This window comes from Ranitomeya imitator, chromosome 1 (genome assembly GCF_032444005.1).
Source record: "Ranitomeya imitator isolate aRanImi1 chromosome 1, aRanImi1.pri, whole genome shotgun sequence".
NCBI lineage: Eukaryota > Metazoa > Chordata > Amphibia > Anura > Dendrobatidae > Ranitomeya > Ranitomeya imitator.
This window is the reverse complement of record NC_091282.1, coordinates 131,856,488-131,879,252: the sequence shown is the minus strand read 5'-3', so window position 1 is coordinate 131,879,252 and position 22,765 is coordinate 131,856,488. Positions and strand designations below refer to the sequence as shown.

The 22,765-nt window shown below is 43.7% G+C and overlaps 1 protein-coding gene across 4 annotated transcripts in view; it reads right to left on the bottom strand.

Annotated features, from left to right (window-relative positions):
* RASGRF2 (Ras protein specific guanine nucleotide releasing factor 2) overlaps positions 1 to 22,765 on the bottom strand; it is a 400,547-nt gene that overhangs the window by 223,023 nt on the left and 154,759 nt on the right. For all 4 annotated transcript variants that reach the window (XM_069751051.1, XM_069751070.1, XM_069751043.1 and 1 more), the window contains exons 2-3: positions 16,472 to 16,578; positions 12,084 to 12,231 (exon numbers count right to left, since the gene is read on the bottom strand). In XM_069751051.1, coding sequence (XP_069607152.1) covers positions 12,084 to 12,231; positions 16,472 to 16,578 — 255 coding nt within the window. The remainder of the gene's footprint in view (positions 1 to 12,083; positions 12,232 to 16,471; positions 16,579 to 22,765) is intronic.

Here is a 22,765-nt window from a genome sequence, read left to right as displayed (position 1 = left end):
GGTGAGCTGCAGCATGTGCTACATGTTCACAGATCGACCAGAAGAAGAATCCAATTTCACCTGTCAGAAGTGTAGACTAGTGGCCCTTTTAGAAGAAAAGGTGCGGGGTCTGGAAGAAAGAATAGCAACTTTGAAACTCATCAAAGAGAATGAAGACTTTCTAGACAGAACAGAAGCATCTCTACTGGTCACAGAAGGTGAAAAAAGTGTCAGAGAACCTCCAAAAGCAGATGAGTGGAAGCATGTGACCAAAAGAAGCAAGAAGACCATGGAGAAATCACCAACCACACAACTGAAGAACCGATATCAAATCTTTGTAGAGGATGAAGATGGCACACCTAAGAATGAAGCAATACCAGCAAGCAAAAAAGAAAAGGGCACACAGCAACAAGTGACAGCAAAAAGTACAGCCAAGAAGCAACGAAGAGTGGTGGTGGTGGGAGACTCACTACTGAGAGGCACAGAAGCAGCCATCTGCAGACCGGACATAACTGCAAGAGAAGTATGCTGCCTTCCAGGTGCGATGATCAAGGATGTGACCGATAGGATACCAAAGCTCTTCAGCTCCAAGGACGTCCACCCATTTCTTCTGATACATGTTGGCACCAATGACACGGCAAGGAAGGACCTACCGACCATCTGCAAGGACTTTGAAGAGTTGGGGAAGAAAGTAAAGGAACTGGATGCACAGGTAGTTTTTTCTTCTATCCTTCCAGTAGACGGGCATGGCACCAGGAGATGGAACAGGATCCTTGATGCAAACAACTGGCTAAGACGATGGTGCAGACAACAAGGATTTGGATTCCTGGACCACGGTGTGAATTATTGGTATGATGGACTCCTCGCCAGAGACGGACTACACCTCAACAAACCTGGGAAACACACATTCGCCAGAAGACTCGCTACACTCATCAGGAGGGCGTTAAACTAGAAGAAGAGGGGACGGGAAGAAAAACATTAGACTCGAACAAAGACGACCCAGGAAAACATACTCTGAAGGGAGGTAAGAACATTTCTAAAACAATCCACAGTGAGGAGATTGGAACAAAACAAAATCCTCTAAACTGCATGCTCGCAAACGCCAGAAGCCTGACAAACAAGATGGAAGAACTAGAAGCAGAAATATCTACAGGTAACTTTGACATAGTGGGAATAACCGAGACATGGTTAGATGAAAGCTATGACTGGGCAGTTAACTTACAGGGTTACAGTCTGTTTAGAAAGGATCGTAAAAATCGGAGAGGAGGAGGGGTTTGTCTCTATGTAAAGTCTTGTCTAAAGTCCACTTTAAGGGAGGATATTAGCGAAGGGAATGAGGATGTCGAGTCCATATGGGTTGAAATTCATGGAGGGAAAAATGGTAACAAAATTCTCATTGGGGTCTGTTACAAACCCCCAAATATAACAGAAAGCATGGAAAGTCTACTTCTAAAGCAGATAGATGAAGCTGCAACCCATAATGAGGTCCTGGTTATGGGGGACTTTAACTACCCGGATATTAACTGGGAAACAGAAACCTGTGAAACCCATAAAGGCAACAGGTTTCTGCTAATAACCAAGAAAAATTATCTTTCACAATTGGTGCAGAATCCAACCAGAGGAGCAGCACTTTTAGACCTAATACTATCTAATAGACCTGACAGAATAACAAATCTGCAGGTGGTCGGGCATTTAGGAAATAGCGACCACAATATTGTGCAGTTTCACCTGTCTTTCACTAGGGGGACTTGTCAGGGAGTCACAAAAACATTGAACTTTAGGAAGGCAAAGTTTGAACAGCTTAGAGATGCCCTTCATCTGGTAGACTGGGACAATATCCTCAGAAATAAGAATACAGATAATAAATGGGAAATGTTTAAGAACATCCTAAATAGGCAGTGTAAGCGGTTTATACCTTGTGGGAATAAAAGGACTAGAAATAGGAAAAAACCAATGTGGCTAAACAAAGAAGTAAGACAGGCAATTAACAGTAAAAAGAAAGCATTTGCACTACTAAAGCAGGATGGCACCATTGAAGCTCTAAAAAACTATAGGGAGAAAAATACTTTATCTAAAAAAACTAATTAAAGCTGCCAAAAAGGAAACAGAGAAGCACATTGCTAAGGAGAGTAAAACTAATCCCAAACTGTTCTTCAACTATATCAATAGTAAAAGAATAAAAACTGAAAATGTAGGCCCCTTAAAAAATAGTGAGGAAAGAATGGTTGTAGATGACGAGGAAAAAGCTAACATATTAAACACCTTCTTCTCCACGGTATTCACGGTGGAAAATGAAATGCTAGGTGAAATCCCAAGAAACAATGAAAACCCTATATTAAGGGTCACTAATCTAACCCAAGAAGAGGTGCGAAACCGGCTAAATAAGATTAAAATAGATAAATCTCCGGGTCCGGATGGCATACACCCACGAGTACTAAGAGAACTAAGTAATGTAATAGATAAACCATTATTTCTTATTTTTAGTGACTCTATAGCGACAGGGTCTGTTCCGCAGGACTGGCGCATAGCAAATGTGGTGCCAATATTCAAAAAGGGCTCTAAAAGTGAACCTGGAAATTATAGGCCAGTAAGTCTAACCTCTATTGTTGGTAAAATATTTGAAGGGTTTCTGAGGGATGTTATTCTGGATTATCTCAATGAGAATAACTGTTTAACTCCATATCAGCATGGGTTTATGAGAAATCGCTCCTGTCAAACCAATCTAATCAGTTTTTATGAAGAGGTAAGCTATAGGCTGGACCACGGTGAGTCATTGGACGTGGTATATCTCGATTTTTCCAAAGCGTTTGATACCGTGCCGCACAAGAGGTTGGTACACAAAATGAGAATGCTTGGTCTGGGGGAAAATGTGTGTAAATGGGTTAGTAACTGGCTTAGTGATAGAAAGCAGAGGGTGGTTATAAATGGTATAGTCTCTAACTGGGTCGCTGTGACCAGTGGGGTACCGCAGGGGTCAGTATTGGGACCTGTTCTCTTCAACATATTCATTAATGATCTGGTAGAAGGTTTACACAGTAAAATATCGATATTTGCAGATGATACAAAACTATGTAAAGCAGTTAATACAAGAGAAGATAGTATTCTGCTACAGATGGATCTGGATAAGTTGGAAACTTGGGCTGAAAGGTGGCAGATGAGGTTTAACAATGATAAATGTAAGGTTATACACATGGGAAGAGGGAATCAATATCACCATTACACACTGAACGGGAAACCACTGGGTAAATCTGACAGGGAGAAGGACTTGGGGATCCTAGTTAATGATAAACTTACCTGGAGCAGCCAGTGCCAGGCAGCAGCTGCCAAGGCAAACAGGATCATGGGGTGCATTAAAAGAGGTCTGGATACACATGATGAGAGCATTATACTGCCTCTGTACAAATCCCTAGTTAGACCGCACATGGAGTACTGTGTCCAGTTTTGGGCACCGGTGCTCAGGAAGGATATAATGGAACTAGAGAGAGTACAAAGGAGGGCAACAAAATTAATAAAGGGGATGAGAGAACTACAATACCCAGATAGATTAGCGAAATTAGGATTATTTAGTCTAGAAAAAAGACGACTGAGGGGCGATCTAATAACCATGTATAAGTATATAAGGGGACAATACAAATATCTCGCTGAGGATCTGTTTATACCAAGGAAGGTGACGGGCACAAGGGGGCATTCTTTGCGTCTGGAGGAGAGAAGGTTCTTCCACCAACATAGAAGAGGATTCTTTACTGTTAGGGCAGTGAGAATCTGGAATTGCTTGCCTGAGGAGGTGGTGATGGCGAACTCAGTCGAGGGGTTCAAGAGAGGCCTGGATGTCTTCCTGGAGCAGAACAATATTGTATCATACAATTATTAGGTTCTGTAGAAGGACGTAGATCTGGGTATTTATTATGATGGAATATAGGCTGAACTGGATGGACAAATGTCTTTTTTCGGCCTTACTAACTATGTTACTATGTTACTATGTTCATGTAGAAGCAGAGGATAAAAACATCAGCACAATAAGGATAAGAACACTATCTATCTACGCGTTTCAGGTGGCAAAGCACCCTTAATCATGATATCATGATTAAGGGTGCTTTGCCACCTGAAACGCGTAGATAGATAGTGTTCTTATCCTTATTGTGCTGATGTTTTTATCCTCTGCTTCTACATGAAGTGAATAAAGTACCAAGTTTTTACTTTTCACTGTCTCGTTGAGCTGGATATTCTTTTTTTGCTTTTTGGATTCCCCACGCCTTGACACAGCGTTTCCGTGCTCCGAGTTGAACTGTTACTATGGTGAGCTGGATTTTCTTTTTCGTTACTATATATTGTATATACCCATGTGTCATCTCCTATATTATATACCTGTATGTCATCTCTTCTGTATATACCTGTATGTCATCTCCTCCTATATATAGTATATACATGTATGTCATCTCCTGTATATAGTATATACCTGTATGTCATCTCCCCTGTATATAGTATATACCTGCTGTATGTCATCTCCTCTTTTATATAGTATATACCTGTGTCCTCTCCTCCTGTATATAGTATATATGTGTGTCATCTCCTCCTGTATATAGTATGTACCTGTAAGTCATCTCCTGTATATAGTATATACCTGTGTATCATCTGCTCCTGTATATAGTATATAAATGTATGTCATCTCCTGTATATAGTATATACCTGTGTGTCATCTCCACTGTATATAGTATATACCTGTGTCATCTCCACTGTATATAGTATATACCTGCGTGTCATCGCCCCTGTATATAGTATGTACCTCTATGTCATCTCCCCTGTATAAAGTATATACCAGGTTGTCATCTCCTCCTGTATATAGTATATACCTGTGTGTCATGTCCTCCTGTATATAGTATATACCTGTATGTCATCTCCTCCTGTATATAGTATATACCTGTGTGTCATCTCCTCCTGTATATAGCATATACAGGAGGAGATGACATACAGGTATATACTATATACAGGAGGAGATCACACACAGGTATATAGTATATACGTGTCTCATCTCCTCCTGTATATAGTATATACCTGTGTCCTCTGCTCCTGTATATAGTATATACCTGTGTGTCATCTCCTCCTGTATATACCTGTGTCATCTCTCCTGTATATAGTATATACCTGTGTGTAATCTCCTCCTGTATATCAGTATTTTTACCTCAGTATTTGTAAGCTAAATTGGCAGTATATATTAGCTCACACATACACATAATAGACAGGTCATGTGACTGACAGCTGCCGTATTTCCTATATGGTACATTTGTTGCTCTTGTAGTTTGTCTGCTTATTAATCAGATTTTTAGTTTTGAAGGATAATACCAGACTTGTGTGTGTTTTAGGGCGAGTTTCATGTGTCAAGTTGTGTGTGTTGAGTTGCGTGTTGCGACATGCATGTACCAACTTTTGTGACATGAGTTTTGTATGGCGACATGCATGTAGCAACTTTTTGTGTGTCGAGTTGCATGTGACAGGTTAGTGTAGCAAGTTGTGTGCAGCAAGTTTTGCACGTGGCGAGTTTTATGTTTTTAGTATGTGCAAGTTTTGTGTGAGGCAACTTTTGCATGTGTTGAAACTTTTGTGCATGTGGCAATTTTTCCGCGTGTGCAAGTTTTGCGTGTGGCGAGCTTTCCATGAGGTGAGCTTTGCACGTGTGGCGAGTTTTGCGTGAGCCTAGTTTTGCATGTGGTGAGTTTTGCGCGTGGCGAGTTTTGCGCGTGGCGAGTTTTGCGCGTGGCGAGTTTTGCGCGTGGCGAGTTTTGAGCGGCGACTTGTGTTTCGACTTTTATGTGGCGAGGTTGGTGTATGTGTGGTGAAATGTGTGCTGAGGGTGGTATATGTGTTCAAGCACGTGGTAGTTTGTGGCGCCTTTTGTGTGTGTGTTCATATCCCCGTGTGTAGTGAGTATCCCATGTCGGGGCCCCACCTTAGCAACTGTACGGTATATACTCTTTGGCGCCATCGCTTTCACTCTTTAAGTCCCCCTTGTTCACATCTGGCAGCTGTCAATTTGCCTCCCAACACTTTTCCTTTCACTTTTTCCCCATTATGTAGATAGGGGCAAAATTGTTTAGTGAATTGGAACGCGCGGGGTTAAAATTTCGCCTCACAACATAGCCTATGACGCTCTCGGGGTCCAGACATGTAACTGTGCAAAATTTTGTGGCTGTAGCTGCGACGGTGCAGATGCCAATCCCGGACATACATACATACATACATACACACACACACACACATTCAGCTTTATATATTAGACTAGCTGAAGAGCCCGGCGTTGCCTGGGCATAGTAAATATCTGTGGTTAGTTATAGCACGTCACTTCTCTTATTTTCCCATCACGCCTCTCATTTTCCCAATCACATCTTTAATTTTCCCCCTCACATCTCTCATTTTCTCCCTCACACCTCTCATTTTCTCCCTCACTCCTCTCATTCCCCCCTAACACTTGTCATTTCGACCTCACATCTGTCATTTTCCGATCACTACACTATTTTCCCTTACTCCTCTCATTTTGCACTCACACCTTTTCATTTTCACCTCACACCTCTCATTTTCACCTCAGTATATACATGTTTGTCATCTCCCTTATATATAGTATACACCTGTATGTCATCTCCAGTATATAGTATATACCTGTATGTCATCTCCCCTGTATATAGTATATACCTGCTGTGTGTCATCTCCCCTGTATATAGTATATACCTGTATGTCATCTCCTCCTATATAGTATATACCTGTATGTCATCTCCTTCTATATATAGTATATACCTGTATGTCATCTCCTTCTATATATAGTATATACCTGTATGTCATCTCCTCCTGTATATAGTATATACCTGTGTGTCATCTCCCCTGTATATAGTATATATAGGTGTGTCATCTCCCCTGTATATAGTATATATCTGTGTGTCATCTCCTCCTGTATATAGTATATACCTGTATGTCATTTTCTATATATAGCATATACCTGTATGTCATCTCCTCCTGTATATAGTATATACCTGTAGATAATCTGCTCCTGTATATAGTATATACCTGTGTGTCATCTCCTCCTGTATATAGTATATACCTGTATGTCATCTCCTCCTGTATATAGTATGTACCTGTATGTCATCTCCTCCTCTATATAGTATATACCTGTGTGTCATCTCTCCTGTATATAGTATATATCTGTGTGTCATCTCCCCTGTATATAGTATATACCTGTGTGATCTCCTGTATTAGACCTCGTTAACACGTTATTTGCTCAGTATTTTTACCTCAGTATTTGTAAGATAAATTGGCAGCCTGATAAATCCCCAGCCAACAGGAAGCCCTCCCCCTGGCAGTATATATTAGCTCACACATACACATAATAGACAGGTCATGTGACTGACAGCTGCTGTATTTCCTATATGGTACATTTGTTGCTCTTGTAGTTTGTCTGCTTATTAATCAGATTTTTATTTTTGAAGGCTAATACCAGACTTGTGTGTGTTTTAGGGCGAGTTTCGTTTGTCAAGTTGTGTGTGTTGAGTTGTGTGTGGCGACATGCATGTAGCGACTTTTGTGAGATGAGTTTTGTGTGGCAACATGCGTGTAGCAACTTTTTGTGTGTCGAGTTGCATGTGACAGGTTAGTGTAGCAAGTTGTGTGCAGCAAGTTTTGCGCATGGCGAGTTTTGCGCGTGGTGAGTTTTATGTCTGGTGCCTTTTGAGTATGTGCAAGTTTTATGTGAGGCAACTTTTGCATGTGTTGCAAATTTTGTGCATGTGGCAATTTTTCTGCGTGTGCAAGTTTTGCGTGTGGCGAGTTTTCCATGAGGTGAGTTTTGCACTTGTGGCGAGTTTTGCGTGAGCCTAGTTTTTGCATGTGGCGAGTTTTGCGCGTGGCGAGTTTTGAGCGGTGACTTTTGTGTTTCGACTTTTATGTGGCGAGGTTGGTGTATGTGTGGTAAAATGTGTGCTGAGGGTGGTATATGTGTTCAAGCACGTGGTAGTGTGTGGCGCATTTTGTGTGTGTGTTCATATCCCCATGTGTGGTGAGTATCCCATGTCGGGGCCCCACCTTAGCAACTGATCGGTATATACTCTTTTGCGCCATCGCTCTCATTCTTTAAGTCCCCCTTGTTCACATCTGGCAGCTGTCAATTTGCCTCCAACACTTTTCCTTTCCCTTTTCCCCATTGTGTAGATAGGGGAAAAATAGTTTGGTGAATTGGAAAGCGCGGAGTTAAAATTTCACCTCACAACGTAGCCTATGATGCTCTCAGGGTCCAGACGTGTGACTGTGCAAAATTTTGTGGCTGTAGCTGCGACGCCTCCAACACTTTTCCTTTCACTTTTTTCCCCATTATGTAGATAGGGGCAAAATTGTTTGGTGAATTGGAAAGCGCGGGGTTAAAATTTCGCCTCACAATGTAGCCTATGACGCTCTCAGGGTCCAGACGTGTGACTGTGCAAAATTTTGTTGCTGTAGCTACGACGCTTCCAACACTTTTCCTTTCACTTTTTTCCCCATTATGTAGATAGGGGCAAAATTGTTTGGTGAATTGGAACGCGCGGGGTTAAAATTTCGCCTCACAACGTAGCCTATGACGCTCTCGGGGTCCAGATGTGTGACTGTGCAAAATTTTGTGGCTGTAGCTGCGACGGTGCAGATGCCAATCCCGGACACACATGTTAAACTGTAAAGCGCTGCGGAATATGTTGGCGCTATATAAAGATTATTATTATTATTACATACACACATTCAGCTTTATATAGTATATATATATATATATATATATATATATATATATATATAGAGAGAGAGAATAGATTGCCACCTCAACATATTGGGAGTTTTGGAAAATTCACCGTCATTGTTGAACCAGATATATATATATATATATATATTGTATATAACTGGTTCAACAATGACGGTGAATTTTCCAAAACTCCCAATATTTTAAGGTGGGAGTCTATTCTCCAAATAACGATAGAAAGGGAAGATTGGGAAAGAGCCCTAGACATTACTTACTCTTCAACAATTTCATTAGATTTACAAGAATCAGATTTTAAAATTTTTACAAAATGTTATTATACCGCATCTAGACTGGCATTGATAAACGCTGAAACACCCTCAACATGTTGGAGGGGATGTGGCCAACACGGCAATTTATTTCACATCTACTGGCTTTGCCCTAAAAGAAAACCCCTTTGGAGAAAGGTTTCATTCCTAATTGGCAAAATTTTAAAATAAATAACTTTATCATTTCCCCCCAATTGGCTTTACTTTCATTGGATTCAGATCAGATTGACTCTACCGATAGACGAATACTAATCCATTTATTGGTCGCAAAATGTTTTATTGCATTCCATTGGAAAAGCCCGGTTATCCCTTCCCTAAAGGATATAATTGATAAAATGATATTATACAAAACGTTTGAATATAAATTAGCGGTGGTTAATGTTTGTTTTGATAAATATGCACAAAAATGGCATAGATGGTTAGAAATATATCCTTAATTGCTTGAGTTTCTATCTTAAATGTATTTCTTTGAGATGTAATACAAAAAGGTTGGAACCGTTACTGGATCTCATTTACTATTATTGTCCTCTATTTTCCCCTTTATTCATTTCCTTCCCCTCCCACCCCATTCTATCCTATCTTCCCAGTTTGTTTTATTTTAAACATTTTAATAAAGTTCTTTGGAAAAAGAAAAAAAAAATCAGGGATGCAAAAGTGTCCTATTTTTTATGGACTGTCCAGGAATTTATGGATAGCTGGCAACCCTGCTGCCATGCAGTCCTCAATATTCATAAGCTGTGTATAGCCCCGCCTCCACCTCTGATTGGTAGCTTTTGTGTACACTGTGCATGGGCATAAAGCTGCCAATCAGTAGTGTGGGCGGGGTTTTACAGAGCTCAGCATTCAGAGAACTGCTAGATCTGCAGCAAGTAAAGATGTATTATTTATCAAAGCAGCCCAGTAAGTGACATCACTGGAATCAAGGTTTCTTCCCCTACATCATGCTGCTCTCAGATGGGGTAGCAAAAACCTCGTGACAGATTCTGTTTTGGCTATTCTGCCTTTCCTTAGATATCTTCATTGTTGAGAAAGCTGTGACACACAGAGCATTCCCACATGTCGGGATCTATAGCTATTTACACATAAGAGGCCGGTTTGCCCCTTTAGAGTCTGGGAAAGGTTTGTGCTTTAATAAATGGCATATCTACTATATACCGTAATTGTCTAAGGGGCACTTCCGTCTGCCTGTCACAGAAATCCCAAGTCGCTGATTGGTTGCAGTCAAATGGCCACGAACAATCAGCGATGGGCACAGTGCGGCTGCGAAATGGCAGCTCCCTACTGCCCTGCCATCAGTGGCCCCTCCACAGTCCCCTCCAGTCAGCGCTCACACAGGGTTAATGGCAGCGTTAACGAACCGCGTTATGCCGCGGTGTAACACACTCCGTTAACACTGCTATTAACCCTGTGTGACCAACTATTTTACTATTGATGCTGCCTATGCAGCATCAATAGTAAAAAGATCTAATGTTAAAAATAATACAAAAAAAATTAAAAAAATCATTATATACTCACTTTCCATTGCCTTTCCCGCTCCTCGCGATGGTCCGGTCCATGCATTGCAGTCTCGCGAGATGATGACGTAGCGGTCTGCAATGAACTCTTGGGAGCGGAGCGTCACGAGGAGCATCGGTAAACACCTGGGCTGCATCCGGGCGCTGACAGAAGGTGAGTATATAACTATTTTTTATTTTAATTCTTTTTTTTAACAGGGATATGGTGCCCACATTGCTATATAATACGTGGGCTGTGTTGGATACTGCGTGGCCTGTGTTATATACTACATCTCTGGGCTATATACTATGTGGGCTGTGCTATATACTACGTGGCTGTGGTATATATTACATGGCTGGGCAATATACTACATTGCTGTGCTCTATACTACGTAGCCTGGGTTATATACTGCATGGGCAGTGTTATACACTACGTCTCTGCTATATACTACGTGGCTGTGCTATATATTACATGGCTGTGCAATATATTACGTGGCTGTGCAATATACTTCGTGTCTGTGCTATATACTACGTGGCTGGGCAATATATTATGTGGCTGGGCAATATACTACGTGTCTGTGCTATATACCACGCGTCTGTGCTATATACTATGTGGCTGGGCAATATACTACGTGGCTGTGCTATTTACTACGTGGGCTGGGCAATATACTACGTGACTGGGCAATATACTACGTGGCTGTGCTATATACTATGTGGCTGGGCAATATAATACGTGGCTGTGCTATATACTACGTGGCTGTGTTATATACTATGTGGGCTGTGTTATACACTACGTGGGCTGTGTTATACACTACGTGGGCTGTGTTATATACTACGTGGGCTGTGTTATATACTACGTGGGCTGTGTTATATGCTACTTGGCAGTGCTATATTTCTCTGCTGTATCTGTGCATCATGAATCGTGGTATGTGTTAAAGAGGGGGGCCCACTGAGACTCTTTTGCCCGGGGCCCTCAAAAACCTGGAGCCGGCCCTGGCTTCACTGATTGGTCATGCACGGCCGCGAACAATCAGCGTCAGGCGCAGTCCGCCCACGAATTGGCACAGAATTTAAACCACGCTTCGCTAATTGGTCGCGGCCAGCCGGCCGAATCCTGTGTATAAATTGAATTATTCTGAAGACTTCATAAATAAACTACATACATATTCTAGAATACCCGATGCATTAGAATCGGGCCACCATCTAGTTTATTAATACTTCGCTTTCTCAAAACCATATATACATCCGGTGAAGGCCCGAGTGCAATTTTTAGCTTCTTGACAGAAGAACAGCTTCTATCAAAGAGTTCTTGAATTTGTGGTGACAACCTGTCACGTTTAAAAAAAAACATTTTATCGTCACTCGGTATCTGACATTTACTATTCTGCATTTATTTTGCACTGCTTCTTTTTCTATGTATTATACTGTTGGCTTCGTGTTTGACATTTTTTTATTCTTTATTAAAGAGCTCGATTATGTCACTTCTCAGAATTATGAAGAATACAAACACGCCGTAAACAAGAGCTCTTCACAGACAAATACCTCCGATTTCAGCCTTTCAATTTCAGTGTCTTGATCTTCAAGTTGTTGTCGCAGTTGATTAGCTGCAATTTTTTCTGTTTCTACAATTTGGACCAAGTGAATGTACTTCTGCATCAAGACCTCCCTCTCTATCAGGATGTCTGAATAGCTGAAAGGCAAAACATTTTATTTTAATTTTACCGTACAGGGCATTATAATTCTCCATTAAAAACAGTTCTCAGTCTAGGAGTAATTTTAAGCACGCCAATTCTGTAAAATATTGCAACAGACAAAATAAAGCAAAAAAGACTAAATGTGAAGGTCCAGAAGAAACGTCTGGACACCTAATAATTGTGTTTGCATTTATTGGTCATCCAGATTATATCAAATAAAATTCAGATAAACCAATTTTACAAATTTTTTTTATCCTTTCTAAAAAAAAGGACATACGGGGCCACAGCTATGCGCGTAGTAACCCATGATTCAGCTTTGCAGGGCAAGTGAAGGGTTAATTGGTCTACAACTATGTGGGTGGGTAACTAGTTCAAGTGGTGACCATATATTCCCTTATAACATAACTGTATTATAAATGTCAGTAAAATACACCAAAGCAAAAAAAAAAATACCTGTGAACAAAAAGACACAAAAATAGTCTATTGTGGACTACACATGGGCAGCATGGTGGCTCAGTGGATAGCACTGCAACCTTGCAGCACTGGGGTCCTGGGTTCAAATCCCACCAAAGACAACATCTGCAAGGAGTTTGCATGTTCTCCCCGTGTTTGCGTGGGCTTCCTCTGGGTTCTCCGGTTTCCTCCCACACTCCAAAGACATACTCATAGGGATCTAAGATTGTGAGCCCCAATGGGGACAGTGATAATGTGTGCAAACTGTTTACATTAAAATGTCTGGGAAATGCAAGTCACACAGCTGAGGAGTTGTGGTCAGCTCTGGAGACCGAGTTCCATCAATGGTTGTCTCCACTCAACCTGCAGCAAGGGAAGGCCGTGTGCGACAATGCTGCAAACCTGGGTGCGGCCCTTCGCCAGGGCAATGGCACACACATGCCTTGTATGGCTCACATTTTTAACCTGGTTGTCCAGCAATTTTTATCCCACTATCCCAGACTAGATGGGCTTCTGCAGAGGGCACGGTCGCTGTGTGCTCACTTCCGCCATTCGCATCCCGCAGCTCAACGACTTAAATCTCTACAGAAGTTGATGGCCCGGCCAGTTCACCGGCTGAAATGCGATGTGCCCACACGGTGGAATTCAACTCTGCACATGTTGCAGCGATTTTGGCAGCACCGACGAGTCCTGGTGCAATACGTTATGACGTATAGCCTGGGCCAACGAGATCCAGAGGTGGGGCAAATCACGCTGCAGGAGTGGTCTCAGATCAGGGACCTATGCACCCTTCTGCACAGTTTTGAAATAGCAACGAAGATGTTTAGTGCTGACGATGCCATTATCAGCATGACAATTCTGGTGATTTACATGCTGGAGCACACCTTAAACAGTATTCGGAGTCAGGTGGTGGAACAAGAGGAGGAGGGGGAACAGGAGGAGTCATATGCGGAAGGGATAATATCTCCAAGGTCCAGACGGTCGGCAGCACCAAGGCGGCTGGCATTGGAGGCTGGGGGAGAAGGATTATCGAGGGCGCATGGTAGAAGCCAAACTGTTGAGGAAGGTGCAGGAGGCGAGGAAGAAGTGGAGGACGAACTGGCGCTGGGCATGGAAGAATCATCAGATGAGGGAGACCTTGATCAAATTTCTGTTGTGCGAGGTTGGGGGGAGAGGACAGAGGAAGGAAGCATGATTCTCACCTCACCACCACCAAGACAACAAGGACTTGGTCCTCCTGGATGCGTAAGACACATGAGTGTCAGAATCCGAAGTAATGCCGACTTAGATCCCCGGTACAAAAGTAAATTTGGCAAAATAATTCCTGCCATAGAAAGGGATTCATGAATGCAGGAGTATCAGCAGAGACTGTTACAGAATCTATCATCTGCTTTTCCACAAAACACCAGTGGTGCACGTAGTGAATCTCTGAGTTCTAACTTGCCAACCGTGGGACTTTCGAGTCATCACTCAAACCGTAACAGTAACATCGTATCTGGTGGTAACAGCAATTTTTTCCAATCATTTCAAGATTTTTTTAGACCATCCTTTGCAAGGCCACAGGAGATAAGAAGTCTGACGCACAGCCAACGCCTGGAGAGGATGGTACAAGAGTATCTCCAAGTTAACATCGATGCCATGACTGTGGAACTGGACCCTTGCTCATTTTGGGCTTCAAATCTTGAAAAATGGCCTGAGCTCGCCACTCACGCCTTGGAGATCTTGTCGTGCCCTGCAGCAAGCGTTGTCTCTGAACGTGTGTTCAGCGCTGCTGGTGGTGTGCTGACAGATAAGCGCACGCGGCTGTCCAGTGACAATGTAGACAGACAAACGTTCATCAAGATGAACAAATCCTGGATCCGCAAGGACTTTTCTACCCCTGTGTCATCCTAGGGAGACTAAAAGCTTGATGTTTTTGAAAATCACCTCACCAACCATTTTAAAAAACTCTGGCGAAATTGATGCCACTTAAGTGGTGTCTGTGGCCGAAGTTTTGGAAAAAATGGAGACTCTTTATTGAGTCATCCTAGCTGTGTTTTACATGACGTTGCCATCGTCAATTCCAGGTGGGTTTGGTCGTCTGCAGGGTTGTTTACTCATACTATGGCCTGGGATTCAGAGGTCTGCTCCAAAGCTTCAGTGTCTGCTATTCAGCAGCGTACCCCAACCATGAGGCAAGCTACACCGCCTGTTTACCTAACTACTACTACTTTTTTGGGCCTAGTAGCAATTTCTGCTACTCAGCAGAGTACCCCACCCATGAAGCAAGCTACACCGCCTTATTCTTTTCTCAATCTAACCCCTCGGCTCTGGGGTGTCCACTCTCCCTCCAGCTTTCTCCTTCTCACAGGTGGACTACCGCGTGTATTCACACTGTGGCGAATCTTTTGGGCCCAGGCATATAAGTCGTCGAGGTAATGGATAATGTGTGCCGCCTAAGAAACATCCATAACAACACATTCGAGGAAGCAACTAAACGCCTCAAATAGTGAGCAGGATATGGAGCACCCTATGGGCAAACAGCGATCTATGTAGTATGCTCCTTCACAAAAGCAGCCCAATGGGGGGACACTATTTGGAGGCACAGGTAGAAACCGGAACACCTCCTCAATGTCTGTTTTGGCTATTAGGGTGCCCCTTCCCAACTTTTTGACCCGCCTGATTGCCTCGTCAAAGGCGGTACAATACATAGTAAAATAAGAAAAAAATAGGAGCGCACTTACCCTAGTGTGGTATGCATCATTTTATTGAGACATAAAAAGTGGACAGCAGGGAGGGGCAGGATCTGCCATGGACAACGGCCGTTTCGTGCGTGCTGGCACTTCAACGGGTCCTGTTGAAGTGCCAGCACGCACGAAACGGCCGTTGTCCATGGCAGATCCTGCCCCTCCCTGCTGTCCACTTTTTATGTCTCAATAAAATGATGCATACCACACTAGGGTAAGTGCGCTCCTATTTTTTTCTTATTTTTCTATTTTGGACTTTGCATTTGCTTCTGGAAGCTGCACCCCTGTTGTTGTGGATAATACATATAGCCCTTAATTCCTGTCGGGTGATAAACTTTGTGGATTACTATATCAGCTGTGCGGCTTTATATGTGCGTTCTGTGTTTCTTGGATTTTATATTTGGTACAATACATAGTACTGTACTTGGTTCCACATCGATGTTGTGGTTTACTGACCTGCCCCTTGGATATGACAAATGGTGGATTAGTCTGAATGTACTGGGTTCCTTTTATGGCACAACTCCCAACGAGGGTACCACTATGTCTGCTAAGGAAAGTGTTCTGAATGGACCCACCGCCATTCTACCTAAAGATATTTCTTTTTTATTTTTTTTTTTTTAACGAAGTCTGGGTGTTGGTTGGGTGATTTTAGATTTTTTCTTCAACCTTTCTTGATTTTAGAAGGGCATGACATGCATCTGTGTCTCCTCCTCCTTTTACTCCTTCACCTCTTTTCTTTTTGCATGACTATATGTAGATGTGACTTTTCCATGTGTTTGTTGTGTCTTCTGAGCAGTTTGTCAGCTTTTGGACACCTTTTCAGGTGTTTTCTATGTGTTTATATGTGCTTGTGTTTGCCTGCCATTGGTTTCAATGGGGTTTGACAGTGTTCGTGGAACGTTCGACGAACATACGTCGAACACGTCCCAGTTCGACGAACCGAACCGAACACGAACACTAGGGGGGTGGCTCAACACTAGTCACCTGTGTAAACAATTAGGCATTTCTAATAAAAAATCCATTGTAGCATCAGCAAGTGTAGAATCTGCTGCCGTACCTTGCTTGGTGTATGGCCTCCACCCACTCATCTCGTTCCGCCTCCTCTTCACATCTCAGTTCCAATGGCTTCTGAGCCTCATGGCCAAAGGTCACAGTGAAATAATGCTGCGGAAAATAAGAGATTGACATCATTACACTAATCAGAATATTTAAATCAAGGACACATAGTACACCTTACAATATAATGGGGTACATTTTGTTTTTATGAGATTTCATTACAACATGGAGGACAATTCTCCAGATTATCTAAATGATGGATCTTTAATTCTAAATTTTTAAAACTGAATAGTGATAGAATAAAAATATCCATTTGCCTACTAAGCGCACTGTTATGAACAGGTGATTCAGAACCACAATGGACCTGGTGAATACGAGCACAGAAAATGACCTGATAGTTGCTAATCACATAGGACGAGCTCTGAGACGTGGGAACTCTGCTGACCGCAATCCCTAATCCTATCACACCACACTAGAGGTAGCCGTGGAGCGCTCCTGACTAGACCTAGGCGCCTCGGGCACAGCCTGAGAAACTAACTAGCCCTGAAGATAGAAAAATAAGCCTACCTTGCCTCAGAGAAATTCCCCAAAGGAAAAGGCAGCCCCCACATATAATGACTGTGAGTAAAGATGAAAATACAAACACAGAGATGAAATAGATTTTAGCAAAGTGAGGCCCGACTTACTGAACAGACCGAGGATAGGAAAGATAGATTTGCGGTCAGCACAAAAACCTACAAACAACCACGCAGAGGGCGCAAAAAGACCCTCCGCACCGACTAACGGTACGGAGGTGCTTCCTCTGCGTCCCAGAGCTTCCAGCAAGCAAGACAAACCAATATAGCAAGCTGGACAGAAAAAATAGCAAACAAAAGTAACACAAGCAGAACTTAGCTTATGCAGGGCAGACAGGCCACAAGAACGATCCAGGAGAGAGCAAGACCAATACTTGAACATTGACTGGAGGCCAGGAACAAAGAACTAGGTGGAGTTAAATAGAGCAGCACCTAACGACTTAACCTCGTCACCTGAGGAAGGAAACTCAGAAGCCGCAGCCCCACTCACATCCACCAAAGGAAGCTCATGGACAGAACCAGCCGAAGTACCACTCATGACCACAGGAGGGAGCTTGACCACAGAATTCACAACAGCACCCCCCCCCTTGAGGAGGGGTCACCGAACCCTCACCAGAGCCCCCAGGCCGACCAGGATGAGCCAAATGAAAGGCACGAACCAGATCGGCAGCATGAACATCAGAGACAAACACCCAGGAATTATCTTCCTGACCATAACCCTTCCACTTAACCACGTACTGGAGTTTCCGTCTCGAAATACGAGAATCCAAAATCTTCTCCACTATATACTCCAACTCCCCCTCAACCAAGACCGGGGCAGGAGGGTCAACGGATGGAACCACAGGTGTCACGTATCTCCGCAACAATGACCTATGGAATACATTATGGATGGAAAAAGAAGCTGGAAGGGTCAAACGAAAAGACACAGGATTAAGAACCTCAGAAATCCTATACGGACCAATGAAATGAGGCTTAAACTTAGGAGAGGAAACTTTCATAGGAATATAACGAGACGACAACCAAACCAAATCCCCAACACGAAGTCGGGGACCCACACAGCGCCTGCGGTTAGCGAAACGTTGAGCCTTCTCCTGGGACAATGTCAAATTGTCCACTACATGAGTACAAATCTGCTGCAACCTATCCACCACAGTATCCACACCAGGACAGTCCGAAGACTCAACCTGCCCTGAAGAGAAACGAGGATGGAAACCAGAATTGCAGAAAAACGGCGAAACCAAAGTAGCCGAGCTGGCCCGATTATTAAGGGCGAACTCAGCCAAAGGCAAAAAGGACACCCAGTCATCCTGATCAGCAGAAACAACGCATCTCAGATATGTTTCCAAGGTCTGATTGGTTCGTTCAGTTTGGCCATTTGTCTGAGGATGGAAAGCCGAGGAAAAAGACAAATCAATGACCATCCTAGCACAAAAGGCTCGCCAAAACCTCGAAACAAACTGGGAACCTCTGTCAGAAACTATGTTCTCCGGAATGCCATGTACACGAACCACATGCTGGAAAAACAATGGCACCAAATCAGAGGAGGAGGGCAACTTAGACAAGGGTACCAAATGGACCATCTTAGAGAAGCGATCACAAACCACCCAAATGACCGACATCTTTTGAGAGATGGGGAGATCCGAAATAAAATCTATAGAGATATGTGTCCAGGGCCTCTTCGGGACCGGCAAGGGCAAAAGCAACCCACTGGCACGAGAACAGCAGGGCCTAGCCCGAGCACAAATCCCACAGGACTGCACAAACGAACGCACATCCCGCGACAGAGACGGCCACCAAAAGGATCTAGCCACCAAATCTCTGGTACCAAAGATTCCAGGATGACCAGCCAACACCGAACAATGAACCTCAGAGATAACTCTACTCGTCCATTTATCAGGGACAAACAGTTTCTCCGTTGGGCAACGGTCAGGTCTATTAGCCTGAAATTTTTGCAGCACCAGCCGCAAATCAGGGGAGATGGCAGACAAAATTACCCCCTCTTTGAGAATACCCGCCGGCTCAGGCAAACCCGGAGAGTCGGGCACAAAACTCCTAGACAGGGCATCCGCCTTCACATTCTTAGAGCCCGGAAGGTACGAAACCACAAAGTCAAAACGGGAGAAAAACAGCGACCAACGAGCCTGTCTAGGATTCAACCGTTTGGCAGACTCGAGATAAGTCAAGTTCTTGTGATCAGTCAAGACCACCACGCGATGCTTAGCTCCTTCAAGCCAATGACGCCACTCCTCGAATGCCCACTTCATGGCCAGCAACTCTCGATTGCCAACATCATAATTACGCTCAGCAGGCGAAAACTTCCTGGAAAAGAAGGCACATGGTTTCATCACCGAGCCATCAGAACTTCTTTGCGACAAAACAGCCCCTGCTCCAATTTCAGAAGCATCCACCTCGACCTGGAACGGGAGCGAAACATCTGGCTGGCACAACACAGGGGCAGAAGAAAAACGACGCTTCAACTCCTGAAAAGCTTCCACAGCAGCAGAAGACCAATTGACCACATCAGCACCCTTCTTGGTCAAATCAGTCAACGGTTTAGCAATACTAGAAAAATTATTGATGAAGCGACGATAAAAATTAGCAAAGCCTAGGAACTTTTGCAGACTCTTCAGAGATGTCGGCTGAGTCCAATCATAAATGGCATGAACTTTAACAGGGTCCATCTCGATAGTAGAAGGGGAAAAAATGAAACCCAAAAATAAAACCTTCTGAACACCAAAGAGACACTTTGACCCCTTCACAAACAAAGAATTCGCACGCAGGACCTGGAACACCATTCTAACCTGCTTCACGTGCGACTCCCAATCATCCGAGAAGACCAAAATATCATCCAAGTATACAATCAGGAATTTATCCAGGTACTCTAGGAAGATGTCATGCATAAAGGACTGAAATACTGATGGAGCATTGGAAAGCCCGAATGGCATAACCAGGTACTCAAAATGGCCCTCGGGCGTATTAAATGCTGTTTTCCATTCATCGCCCTGTTTAATACGCACAAGAATTATACGCACCACGAAGATCTATCTTGGTGAACCAACTAGCCCCCTTAATCCGAGCAAACAAATCAGACAGCAGCGGCATGGGGTACTGAAATTTGACTGTGATTTTATTTAGAAGGCGGTAATCAATACAAGGTCTCAACGAACCATCCTTCTTGGCAACAAAAAAGAACCCTGCCCCCAATGGCGACGACGACGGGCGAATATGACCCTTCTCCAAGGATTCCTTTACGTAACTCCGCATAGCGGCGTGCTCAGGTGCAGACAAATTAAACAGTCGACCTTTAGGAAACTTACTACCAGGAATCAAATCGATAGCACAATCACAATCTCTATGCGGAGGTAGGGCATTGGACTTGGGCTCATCAAATACATCCCGGTAATCTGACAAGAACTCTGGGACCTCAGAAGGGGTGGATGATGAAATAGACAGAAATGGAACATCACCATGTACCCCCTGACAACCCCAGCTGGACACCTACATAGATTTCCAATTCAATACTGGGTTATGGACTTGTAGCCATGGCAACCCCAACACGACCACATCATGCAGATTCTGCAACACCAAAAAGCGAATATCCTCCTGATGCGCAGGAGCCATGCACATGGTCAGTTGGGTCCAATACTGAGGCTTATTCTTGGCCAAAGGCGTAGCATCAATTCCTCTCAATGGAATAGGATGCTGCAAGGGCTCCAAGAAAAACCCACAGCGCCTAGCAAACTCCAAGTCCATCAAATTCAGGGCAGCGCCTGAATCCACAAATGCCATGACAGAATAGGATGACAAAGAGCAGATCAAAGTAACGGACAAAAGAAACTTCGACTGTACCGTACCAATGGTGGCAGACCTAGCGAACCGCTTAGTGCGCTTAGGACAATCGGAGATAGCATGAGTGGAATCACCACAGTAAAAACATAGCCCATTCCGACGTCTGTGTTCTAGCCGTTCAGCTCTGGTCAAAGTCCTATTACATTGCATAGGCTCAGGTTTATGCTCAGATAATACCGCCAAATGGTGCACAGTTTTACGCTCACGTAAGCGTCGATCGATCTGAATGGCCAAAGACATAGACTCATTCAGACCAGCAGGCATAGGAAATCCCACCATGACGTCCTCTTACCTCCCCTTGCACTCCTCTCCTCACCAAGCCGCCTCTCCGCTACATGTCTGTGAGTGTATGCTCTGAATAAAGGACATTCTCGTATAGCAATATCGGGTGAGTGCCACCTCATTTCTCTTTATTTTTTTGAAAGAAATAATGATCTTTACTTGTTGAACTGGGTCACCAGAGGAGCGGGGTTTCAAAGCCAGAAATAGTTTACAATTATTTTTGAAGTTCAGAAACTTAGCTCTATCTCCAGAAAATAACTCAGGAATAGGAATTTTAGGTTCTAACATAGGATTCTGAACCACCATCAAAGAGGACAGACCCTGAATGTCCATGTCTACACCTGTGTTCTGAACGACCCTGATGTCTAGGGGAAAAGAAAGACAAAACACAGTGCAGAGAAAAAAAAATGGTCTCAGTACTTCTCTTTTCCCTCTATTGAGAAGCATTAGTACTTTGGGCCCCAAGTACTGTTATGAACAGGTGATTCAGAACCACAATGGACCTGGTGAATACGAGCACAGAAAATGACCTGATAGTTGCTAATCACATAGGACGAGCTCTGAGACGTGGGAACTCTGCTGACCGCAATCCCTAATCCTATCACACCACACTAGAGGTAGCCGTGGAGCGCTCCTGACCAGACCTAGGCGCCTCGGGCACAGCCTGAGAAACTAGCTAGCCCTGAAGATAGAAAAATAAGCCTACCTTGCCTCAGAGAAATTCCCCAAAGGAAAAGGCAGCCCCCACATATAATGACTGTGAGTAAAGATGAAAATACAAACACAGAGATGAAATAGATTTTACCAAAGTGAGGCCCGACTTACTGAATAGACCGAGGATAGGAAAGATAGCTTTGCGGTCAGCACAAAAACCTACAAACAACCACGCAGAGGGCGCAAAAAGACCCTCCGCACCGACTAACGGTACGGAGGTGCTTCCTCTGCGTCCCAGAGCTTCCAGCAAGCAAGACAAACCAATATAGCAAGCTGGACAGAAAAAATAGCAAACAAAAGTAACACAAGCAGAACTTAGCTTATGCAGGGCAGACAGGCCACAAGAACGATCCAGGAGAGAGCAAGACCAATATTGGAACATTGACTGGAGGCCAGGAACAAAGAACTAGGTGGAGTTAAATAGAGCAGCACCTAACGACTTAACCTCGTCACCTGAGGAAGGAAACTCAGAAGCCGCAGCCCCACTCACATCCACCAAAGGAAGCTCATGGACAGAACCAGCCGAAGTACCACTCATGACCACAGGAGGGAGCTTGACCACAGAATTCACAACAGCGCACATAATGGTAAAATCTACTGAGGCCGGCGTCACACTTGCGAGTTTTACGGACGTAAGAGCGCAGAAACTACGTCCGTAAAACTCGCAAAAAATACGGCACAATTATTCTCTATGCCCCTGCTCCTATCTGCCGTATTTTACTGATCAGTATTATACGGCTTTCTACGGCCGTACAAAATCGCAGCATGCTGCGTTTGTCACCGTACTGCGCAAGAAATACGCCAATGAAAGTCTATGGAAGCGTGAAAAATACGGATTACACACGGACAAGCAGTGTGACTTGCGAGAAATACGC